Source organism: Fusarium graminearum, chromosome 3, assembly GCF_000240135.3.
Source record: "Fusarium graminearum PH-1 chromosome 3, whole genome shotgun sequence".
Taxonomy (NCBI): domain Eukaryota; kingdom Fungi; phylum Ascomycota; class Sordariomycetes; order Hypocreales; family Nectriaceae; genus Fusarium; species Fusarium graminearum.
In genome coordinates this window covers 1075987-1086745 of record NC_026476.1, presented here as the reverse complement: position 1 = coordinate 1086745, position 10759 = coordinate 1075987, and the positions used below count along the sequence as shown (strand labels likewise).

Below are 10759 nucleotides of genomic sequence, written 5' to 3'. Positions count from 1 at the left end.
GCCCCCCTTGTGGGCACCCATCACCCATCATCATGGCCCATCATCAAACTCTCACGCACGAAACGTCACTTTGACTTATACTCACCGGCTTGAGTTTTTGGGTCTGGCACAGCTGGGCTGAGCCTCAAAAAGGACAACACATCACAGAGAACCTGATACCCGACCGACCGATAGACCGGCACCTGAAGACGAGAGGATTGCCCACGCTATGCTACCTTGGACATGATACATACGCCTATCTTGATTCATGTCAGCCCGAGGGTGGGGAATGGGGATTCGGCCAAACGGTGGTTTTTGAGTCGACTTTTTGATTTTTTTGCACTGGTTTCCATGACGGAATAGCGCCCTGCACGTTCCACGTGGGAGATTCCATACAAGGGCCACCAGGCACGTTTTTGGAAGTGTGCAGCACTAGCACCCCTCTCCCCCCCCCCCTGCTGAATCCCCATCTCACCAACGCTGGTCTCGCTTGGCCCTACATTACCCAAATGAAGGCAAGTCAAGTCTGTCTATCAACACACAAGAATGGACTGTTCAGACGTGTCATGTTCTTGGGGAGCATCCTCCAATCTACGACACGGCTCCGAATTTCCTTTTCGGGAGATCTGATCTGTTACAGATGACCCTGACTGATCTCTATGAGATGAGCGTTTTCTCTTTTCTCTTTTGACGTTTTCCTTTCTTGTTAATACCTGTTGGTTCTTGCTGTTTTTTCTTTTCTTTTTTCTATGGTTCTGCATACAAGACGGCGTTTGCTGGCCTCTTCCCCTTTTCTTCTTGTTTCGGTTGTTGTACCCCAGGATTGGTCTGTCTTAGCATGTCATGGCAACATAGCTGCTGAGTAGATTGCAGAGGGAACAAAGAGAAATGCTTTTATAATCTCATCTTATTGGAGCCAACAAAAGTTTACGTTTGGCTCACGGCGCAAGGCGATACACACTATGAATTGAACGATGCTGGGCTGGTTGGTGTTGGGGGTTGGGTTGGCGCTCGAAATAGACTATGGCTCAAGCCAAAAAAGATACAAGGCGAATCAGGGGATATCGTCAGGCGATCAAGGGAAAGTCAGTGTTTGATTTTTAGTTTAATGGAAAATGTTCTATCTTGACTCATCTCTCATTTCTTTGATCGCAATTATCACTATCACTTTTGGCGTTGTGGATATGAACTGAATCATGAACAAGGTATCGAATTTCATTACAACCTTCCCCAATATTCTTTACCTCACCTTGCTCATGAGGCGGCTAATATTGGATCTTGTTCATATGAGGCTTGATTGGGTACTAATGTCAAGACACAGCCTGTACGTACCTGGATAGTTTACGACGCAGCTGCCGACTAGTGGTGCATTCCCATGCCCAACTCCAACGACTGAGGTGGATGAGAAGGACAGAACCAACATCCTGTAATCTCCTCACATGTCAATCGACGTCCAGCATTTTTCGTGTATTGGCTGCCCGCTCTTCTATCGTTCGCCTCGAGCTCGTATTGAGACCCTGCCTTGGGTCTTACACCTACAATGCATCATCACTATTTACGGATACTGTACCTTTGCATCACACTTTTCCTCCTCTCTTAGCACCTCGCGCTCGGCTTATTTCCACAACCTGTGCGCAGCAAGGGTTTCTCATCTCGTCTGCCTTGCTCATCCAACAAGGCCATCGAATGGCCATCCCGACACTCAGTATCTTGCTGCTGACGTGGAAGAAGCGCGTCATGCTCGACTAGGAAACCCGCGGCTGTGACGAGGACGACGTGGAGTGTCGTAGCCTGTGCTGTGCTGTGCTGTGCTGTGTCTGTGCAATGGCGCAGCGAAGACTACTCTGCACTACTTCAGAGACACCGAAATTGAACAGTCATAATGAGGCGCTTCTATTCTCGGCTTCACAACGCCCTGGCCTGATCGACATGCCAGTAGCGCCGGCCCGCAAAAAAACCAAAGTTCAACCAGAAGCCTTCCAGAACAACTTAGTTAGAAGTTGTCTCAAGTTGTTCCCACTGCACACGGAGCGCTCGCAAGCCCATTCGCTCTGCCCATACAGTACAAATCTACAGCGACGCGCGGACCAGGGGTTTCAAATTACTGCCGCGCCAATGCCTAACATGGTTACATACCAGCCTCGCAGGTGTTTCGATGGCTCGTTGTGTTCGAGACGCGGCCATCATAAACTCCATTCCTCAACCAATAGCTTGTTTCTCCCGATCTATCCTGAGTCATGCCGACAACCTTAACAATTATCACGAGGGAACGATACGCCCCCCTTGCCTGCCGGGCCCGACCTCCCGCCCGCCCGGCCGACACGGTCCCATCGGGGAACGTAGCCGGAGCTCTGAGGCTTTTGAATTGTCCGAGCATATTGTGAGTTTCGTCAACGATTTGGCACTTGCGTTATATCATTGGACGTTAGTTTGTTTGGTGTGTGCTCTGGTTAAACTCTCTTGATCCCTTGTGCCTCGATCAAAGAATCACGGACGTCTGTTGGTGGCCTCTTCAACTCAATGTCACTCAACGATCCAAGTGCCAGGCCCCGTTTACTCCAGGTTGCGCTAGGGCGCTTGTATAACCCATTTGCGTAACATGATTGCCATACTTCGGCAAATCTTAGACACGGGGTGATGGAACGTTTCCAGATGCTCGGACAGGCTGCGTGTGACTGACTGCTCGCCTCCCGCCTGTTCTCCGGCCCTTTACGGACATTGCAAAGACCGAAGAGGAGCCGCTCCGTCTCGGCGTCGGAGGTAAAGAGACCACCCCTCCGGTCTCCCGCGCCGAGATATTGCGGACACTGGGCGATTCACGGCCGGATGCAGAGTTATTTACGGCTAAATGTGTCGAATACATTGCTCTGTCTCTACGATGTAATCCCGGTTTCCAACGCTGGCAGTTCGGTGTCGTGCGCTTGTCACTAATCTTGGTACATTGGTTGCAAAAAGGAAGAGTTCGGTTCAAGAGAAGAAGAGCCAGCAGGGTAGCAATCCCAGCACGGCCGCAGCCATCAGCCAGAACGAAAGGACTATAGACAAGTTTGTGTTTGCGTCAGAGGACTTTTGGTAGTATCTGGCAAACTTGGGATCGCGCGAAGGCCAATCGCAGACGGCGCGCTCGGTTTGTCGCGCCGTTGCTTCTACCTTGTCGCCAATAGACACAGTGGCATTGTCAGGCTTGCTGGTAAGAAAACCGTATCTGCCGAAAACTGGAGAGTATTTCATTCCAGTGTCAACCCTTCGGTCGGACATGAGCTTTTTGAGTACCGTGCCACGCTCGCCCTCAGCGGTGCGGCCAGTTTCGTAATCAACGTTGAGCGAAGTACACCGGTTACAGTTCTTAGTGAGGGCGATAACGTGAGCACCATTGACAACCAGCTGCGCCCAAAAGTCCTCGTCCCAAGCAGTCTCGCCATCCAAGACAATATTGGGTCGCATGGCTGTCATGTCCACGTCGGATGTTGATAGCCGGTCTCTGACGTTCTTGAGAGACTCCTCCGTGACGACGAGATACGGTGCACAATCTGAAAATGTGATCCAGTCTTCTTCAGCGGATGATAGCTTCTTCCCGGAAAGGTAGCTGACAAGTGATGAGGTCCATGATGGAGGGGCGTTTTGCGACTTGGGAGAGAATGTACCTAGCACAGGGCGTCGGCCATCACCGATGTAAACGAGTGCCGTGTCAAAGCCAAAGCAAGCAGTGAACCAGGCGTCATATTCGGAACCCATACGGTACGCAACGACAAGGCTTTGGTGGAGGTTGATGTCGGCTTTAGCAAGATCTTTGAGTTTTGGCTCAATCGGTATTTCAAGAACAGTGTCTTGTTCTGGTTTCCACGGTACCAAAGGCTCTTTCGGGGTCAAGTACTTGACTCGCATCTTATCGCCAATGACTTCTGGCTGAAATAGACTGCATTCCGGATGTTCGGACAGCTGTAGTTTCCTAAGTTCGCCCGACTTTTCGATCTTGCAGAGCATGAAACGACGGTCATGTTGAAGGCCTTGTGGTCCTAATCTCGCCGACTGGACTTGTATGCCTTGGATGCCCTTGATGGGATAATACCAAAGCTGTCATTGTGTTTGTATTAGCAAAAGAATCCAGAACAGATTGTTTCTCTATGTATTCTAGATATGATTGAACTTACTTGAGTGACCTTCATCGCTTCTTCAGGTCAAATAGATGGTGATGTTGAAGACAAGTCTGGATTGATAATCAACACAACCCCTCGTTCACTAGGCAAGCCACAGCCGGTTTAAGCAGGCACTAGGTTACAGCTAGGTTACGTGTGAAGAGGAAACGCGATTGATTTGGATCGCATGGTATTGGCTCCTGTTGCCGGACAACTCACCGCAATGCAAGGTGTATCCAATCATGATCTTGAAACAAGAGCTGTACATGTCAAGGTATTCGGTTTAGGGTAGGCAACGTAGAAATGAATAAAGGTGCATTTCTTGGTGTCTTGTTTGTTATGGTATCATTTCGAAAACAACTGATTGTATGTTTAAGAATGTTTTGGTTCTCTTGTGGCAGTGTCAGAAATGCACTTGGTGGGTAGACAAGAAACAACATAAACATTTCTAACGTATCTTATGAAGAAAGCAACTCGTCTGGCCACGGCTTTATATGTAGAGGAGGCTCCATTCGACCATACAAAATTACAACAGAGTCAGCCTTTAGACTAATATATATAAAAATGGTGAAGGCATATCGAGTAGTCTTTATCCACTGTGGTGACTATTCCTTGCTGGCATGCTGGCTAAGATATGTAGACCAAGCATGCTAGAATGAGGTTGGCGTTCATACCCTCTAATACAAGTATCTATCATACTTCTGTCGATTTAATGCATTAGACAATTAAAATATCACCAGATAATGTTCTTATCACACAAGGTGTCAAGGCATTTAAAATATGACATGGATAACTTTTACGAGATATATCTGCCGAACCCGACCAAAGCTAGGATAGCTCGTCTTATTGGTATAGTTACAGCCTCAGCTATGCGGATGCGAATTCAAGTAAGCTACAGGCCTGAGTATAAGTCGTCTGACAGACTCAAACCATTCCTGGTCAAGTCATACAGCGCATCGTATTATAAAATCGTTTCCGGTTCAAACATCCGGTCATTCCCAAGGCATATGCGATGCTGATCAGACGGCAATGGAGGGCTGCTATTGGTATATCAACAGCGATCTGCAGCTTACTCGGCACAGACTGACAAACTACGACTCTGTAGCATGTACACCGCATGGTTTTCTTATTCTGCTGAAATTCGCTTTCCGAATTCATACACAATTGCTGACATGATGACATTGGATGCTTCGCTTTTCGGCACCGACAGACGCGAGATGACCGATAACTCAAGCAATGGCAACTAAACGCGAGATGACCATCGAGATGGACCAAAGCAATGACAACCCTAACGCGAGACCGCTCAAGAGAAAAAAAGGGTATTTGTCTAGGATACTTATCAGCCACTTATCAATGGAGTCGTTTAAATAACTGTGGATATATAAACCAAGGGCATTGCTGACAGGAACATCCAAGATGACATGACGGAAGAGGCTGTGATGTTGCAGCGCGAAATAAGTCCATTCCCAGTCAAATCTCCCCTGAAACAACCCAATCAGCAGAGTGAGCAATGCGAGATGCCCCTCTTGTCCAGTAATTTGGCAAGATAATCAGCCCTATCTATGCTGTATCTTCTCTTGTCTTTCTCGCTAAGCCTTAGCTCTCCGCCAAATGCGCCTCAATCTAGGCTCTATTTGGTCTGACTCGGCGCTGGTCCGACCCGCAGGAACAGCCTCTGATGTAAAAAAGGGCTATCTATATACTTGATCATGTTCTCGAGGCTCTGCTATGTAGTAAGTTGGCTACATGATATGTACGTTTGCCATGAAAAAGGGAGAAATGCTGACTGCGTCTCTAGGTTCTGGCATATCAGGGGTGTACAAAGCTTACACGGTTAGTAGTACAGAGCCTGAACATGTCAATATCATGACCAAATGCCAAGAGATCAGCAATGGTATGGATATGGATAGCTCAAGCTTCACAAGCTCCGCCTCTGATAATTCTATCTGACGAGACCCTAAACGATTTCTTTGGGAGACTAAAATCTCACAAGCAGTCAAACACAGCCCTTAGATCCATAGTAGGATTCCTATCCTTGCACTTTTTTATGGCAGATCCCTAGTCCGAGCCTTTACATCGGAATCTTCTTCGTAGGGTCTCGAAGCAAGGCCCAAGAGGAATGATATTATGTCAAGTACTTTTGCTTATAAGGGTGCGAGTCTGCGCTCTGCTGACGCTGCTACGATGAGAGCTGTTATTATTATTTGTTTCTTATACAAGGTTGATACAGAGACTGTGAGGGAGTAGTTCTTTATATCCTCTCTACAGCACATTGAAACTGTGACCAGAAGACGCAATGTCTCTCTCACGATATGGCGTCGACGACGCAAAGGTACCGCAGCAGCCTTTCCTTGCAAGTGAAGCTCCCAGAGGACCAACTTTCCTCGACACAACTGCATGCCTGTGCAGTCTCCGCGCGCTACCAGGACAGAACAAACTCACCGAAGCCAATGCGGCCTTCAACAATGGTCAAGCAGCATGGCAATGTATCGGAAACCAAACCCAGGGCGTCTACAACGTAACGAGCGGGAAATGGTATAAAGCGAAAAATGCCAAAGGATCGCTCAAGTTGCCCATGGAGGATGACTCGAACCCACCGGTTGGGAAAGATCTTGTTTGGGATCCCAAAAGCAAATCTCTCGAGCCTTTGGAGGATAAGAACACACTCACAGTCTACGATCGAGACTGCACCGGTACCAACAGGTCGAGCTTTTCCACTAGCTTCTACAGAGCCACCCACCAGCAACTGAACGACCAACTTCCTTACGATGCGGCACCTTGTTGGAGACCTGGTGCTCTCCCCCTCCAATTGCAGAATATATCTTCATGGCAGAACGAAGGGTGTAGAGAAGGATTTCTGTGTAAGCTTTCCCATTAAAGCTTCCAAGACATACGCTGACCAAACATAGGCCAAAACAACACCATCAACTCACTCCCCCAATCCTGTCCTCCTCTCAAAGAATGCACCGTCGCACGTGTTTCAGGTATAACTTGCTCATTCAATGGCTCAAATATAGCCATGGGTGTTTTCGAGCCGATTGTTTGTCAGGCAGGCTACTATTGCCCTGTCGAAGACAAAGGTCAGAAGAAGATCCGGTGCCCTGCCGGCTCGTATTGTCAGCCTGGTTCCTCTTCACCAACACCTTGCAACGTCGGCAGTAGCTGTCCGGAGGGTTCCTCGTTTCAACGCTATTATGTCCCTTTGCTAGCTCTGATTCTTGTCGACATTCTTCTCCTTGTGGGTATGTTTGTCTTGATGTTCCGTTCACGATGGCAGAGAACGTCCAAGGCTCATGCCGGTATGTTGAAGAGACACAAGACCATGAGAGCTGTCAAGGCGACAATCACTGGAGGTGGGTACAAGGAGCTGCGCGACGATGTGGATCACGAGATGGCTCCGATGCAGCCTGGCTACAGTCCTTATTCACCATATGGATTTCGGGAGGGTCGTAGCCGAACTGGTTTCGAGGCTGCTCTCAACCGCAACAGTGTTTACAGCTCTGAAGCGGAGCAAAGGGAACTGGAAGCCAACCCCCAACTCAGAGCTTTTGTTGAGTCTATGCGAAGAGCAACTGAGGCAACCAACTTTGGTCTTTCTTTCAGATACTCCGATCTTGTTTTCCATCCCAAGAAAAGCCCCAAGCCTGTTCTGCAGAACGTGACTGGTTCCATCGAGCAAGGCCAGCTTGTTGCTGTTATGGGCGGATCAGGAGCCGGTAAATCAACTTTCGTCAACGTTTTGATGGGTAAAACAAGCAACACTGGCGGAATCGTTGCCGTGAACAATACTCCAGGCAAGATGAAGCAGTATAAGAAGCTGACAGGCTACGTACCTCAAGACGATGTCGTGTTGCCCGAGTTGACTGTGTACGAGAACATTGTCCACTCAGCACGCGTCAGACTTCCTCACAACTGGACTTCCAAGGAGATTGAGGATCATGTTGAGGCTGTCATTGATTGCTTAGAGCTCTCACACGTTCGCGATTCCCGGGTTGGTAGTGTTGGCAAACCCGTTATCAGTGGTGGTCAGCGAAAGCGTGTGAGTATCGGCATGGAATTGGCAGCGGCGCCTATGGCTATCTTCCTTGATGAACCAACCAGCGGTTTGGATGCGACCGCGGCATCATCCATCATGCGCACACTCAAGGCCATCGCAAGACTTGGTATTTCCATCATTGTCATTATTCACCAGCCCCGAACCGAGATCTTCGACTTGTTTGACAACCTCATCCTACTTGGCAACGGACAAACCATCTATGAAGGCCCTCAGACCGAGTCGCAGACTTACTTCGAGAGCATGGGTTTCCAGTTCCCCGAGCACAGTAACCACGGTGACGTGATTACCGACATCATCACTGGTAACGGTCGAGAGTACAACAATGTGGGCGATGTGTCCAAGGAAGCCCTCATCTCACATTGGTCCAAGATGCGTCAGAACAAGAAAGAGGAGGCTTATGAGCGCAGGAGTATCAGATCCACTATGCTGGGAGACACAGGCATGCGCCAGGCCCTCAAGAAGCGAGGTGCTCCGTACTATAAACAAGCCTGGCTTTGTCTGTGCCGTGCTATGCTCCAGCAATACCGCGCAAGGGCTGCTTTCTTTGCTGAAATGGGTCTTGCTGTGCTAGCAGGCGCCCTGCTTGGCCTTGCCAACAACCCTAAGAAAGGCATCATGTTTGTTGGTCTATTCCACGAACCTTATGATGTATTGTCGACTTCGATTGATTTCTTTTCTGCGCCTCAGTTCGCTCTTCTGATCGCCATCGCCATCGGTCTTGTTGCAGGTGCTCCTGGTGTCAAGCTCTTTTCTGAGGAGATGCTCTTGTACAGGAGGGAGGCTGAAGCAGGTCATTCACGACTGGCTTACTTCCTTGCCAAAGTTGTATCCGTCTTTCCTCGTATGGCACTTGGATGTTTGCATTTTACCGTGCCACTCTTCCTACTGTCGACGCCTATCGTGGACTGGGGCCTGGCGTTCCTCGTCAATGTCCTGTACTTCTACTGCATTTATGGCCTGGCAAGTATCATAAGCATGGTCGTGCGTCGAGAAGATGCACCACTATTTGCGACTATGATTTCCCTCATTACTGGTATTCTATCCGGTTCCGCACCGCCGTTGGCATCTGTCCGAGACTGGCATATGGAGTGGCTATGGCGGGCGTCTCCTGCGACATGGTTGGCGGAGTTGTACTTTGGCCAACTTGTGGCACCTTTCTCATATCTTTACTCGGTTGACATCGCAGCTGAGAAGACTGGATACCATCTTGACCGCAAGTGGCTCAATATTGGCATTTTGGTGGCGATCGGAACGCTTTATCGACTGATTGCTTTTGCTGGCATGATTCTTGGTCATCGATTAAGAAGATGATAGATGAGTTTCTTGGGTATACAGGAGTTTGACATATAATATTGAGCGTTGAATTTAAAGTCTTGATAAATAATAACTGCAAAATATTGAATTAGTGAAGGCCAGTAATTCTGGCAACTGCCTTCCATCGTTTACTCCCTGCATTCACCATATCAATGGGGTCAATTCTTGGAAGGTGCCTGCCTGCCTGCCTGCCTGCCTGTACTTGCCTCATCACCATAACTGAACATGTGACTTTTCGAAAACATCTCCTCCAAGTTGTATTTTCCATTACAAAAATCCTGTTCGCACACAAAAACCATGTCATTACTATTGGTACGTTGATTCACATGCTGATCTCTAACGGTTTCAGGGTCTTTAGTCTTTCTCTTGCTTCAAACATCCCTGCAAATCTCAGCATTAACGGACCAATGCAACGTCGGGGGGATGGATCACCAGTCATCAAACGCAGCAACACGCAAGAGTGTTTCGGGCTCCGTGCCCCCATGCTTCTGCAGGGTTTCACTATCGAGCGTTTCAAGAGTTTGAAGCGTAAGCCTGTCGTTGTCTAGGTATCGACTAGGCTAATAAGAAACAACAGAAGAATTGACTCTACATAAATTGGGATCAGCTCGTGAACCGAAACAACCAGCCATCATCTTCCATCGGAGGGAAATAGCTCGAAACATTACCAACCAACAGCTTTGATAAAGCGAGAAAGCCAATACTAGTGCCAGTACGGCAAGTGGGAGAGAAGCATCAACTTTTTATGGAAATCGGGATGGAAATGTGACCAGGGCACAAAGCATATCGACATGCCTGTCGATAAATCCCTAGCAAATCGGTCTGTTACCGTTGGTGACAAAGGATTACGTTGAGGAGGCGCGGGCGGCGCGAATCTCTTGACGAATCTTCCCTGTCTCCTCGGTTGTTCCCCCCACACATCCCGCCGGTTGATGTGAGGACGGATACAGTACATCAATTGACTGCTAATTATCCTCATTTGTGGCTGGCCCTGGCGCACGTTGAAGACTTTGGCAACCAGGGATGCTAGGTACGTCAGCAGTGGAGGTGACACCACATAAATGTCACCATCTTGGTTTCTTCTGATGTTGTTTCTTACTGCAGTCTGCAACAGCAAGGACGATCAACTCGTTACAAACGCCAATGTTGGCCGTGATGCACGACTATCTTGTTTCGTGTCGGCCTGAACTATTGGACTGACCGACTGATACATACGTATCTAGCTATTGCCGCGTGAGAAGCATGGCGTCAAGACATCGGCGCCGGCACGGTT

The 10759-nt window shown here is 48.6% G+C and overlaps 4 protein-coding genes across 4 annotated transcripts; 2 read left to right on the top strand and 2 right to left on the bottom strand.

Annotated features, from left to right (window-relative positions):
• Positions 1-1575: 1575 nt before the first annotated feature.
• Positions 1576-2356, bottom strand: FGSG_05078 (uncharacterized protein; the record flags this gene model as incomplete). Its single annotated transcript, XM_011325266.1, has 2 exons — positions 1576-1796; positions 2116-2356. The coding sequence occupies 2 exons, from the start codon at positions 2354-2356 to the stop codon at positions 1576-1578; spliced, it is 462 nt and encodes a 153-aa protein (XP_011323568.1).
• A 590-nt stretch (positions 2357-2946) lies between these two features.
• On the bottom strand, positions 2947-4383 carry FGSG_05077 (uncharacterized protein; the record flags this gene model as incomplete). Its single annotated transcript, XM_011325265.1, has 3 exons — positions 2947-4053; positions 4131-4150; positions 4335-4383. The coding sequence occupies 3 exons, from the start codon at positions 4381-4383 to the stop codon at positions 2947-2949; spliced, it is 1176 nt and encodes a 391-aa protein (XP_011323567.1).
• A 475-nt stretch (positions 4384-4858) lies between these two features.
• On the top strand, positions 4859-5362 carry FGSG_12679 (uncharacterized protein; the record flags this gene model as incomplete). The annotated part of the gene is made up of 2 exons (XM_011325264.1): positions 4859-5002; positions 5174-5362. 2 exons carry the CDS (start codon positions 4859-4861, stop codon positions 5360-5362), a joined length of 333 nt encoding a protein of 110 aa, XP_011323566.1.
• Positions 5363-6411: 1049 nt separating this feature from the next.
• FGSG_05076 (uncharacterized protein) lies at positions 6412-9483 on the top strand (the record flags this gene model as incomplete). Its single annotated transcript, XM_011325263.1, has 2 exons — positions 6412-6976; positions 7025-9483. 2 exons carry the CDS (start codon positions 6412-6414, stop codon positions 9481-9483), a joined length of 3024 nt encoding a protein of 1007 aa, XP_011323565.1.
• Positions 9484-10759: the final 1276 nt, after the last annotated feature.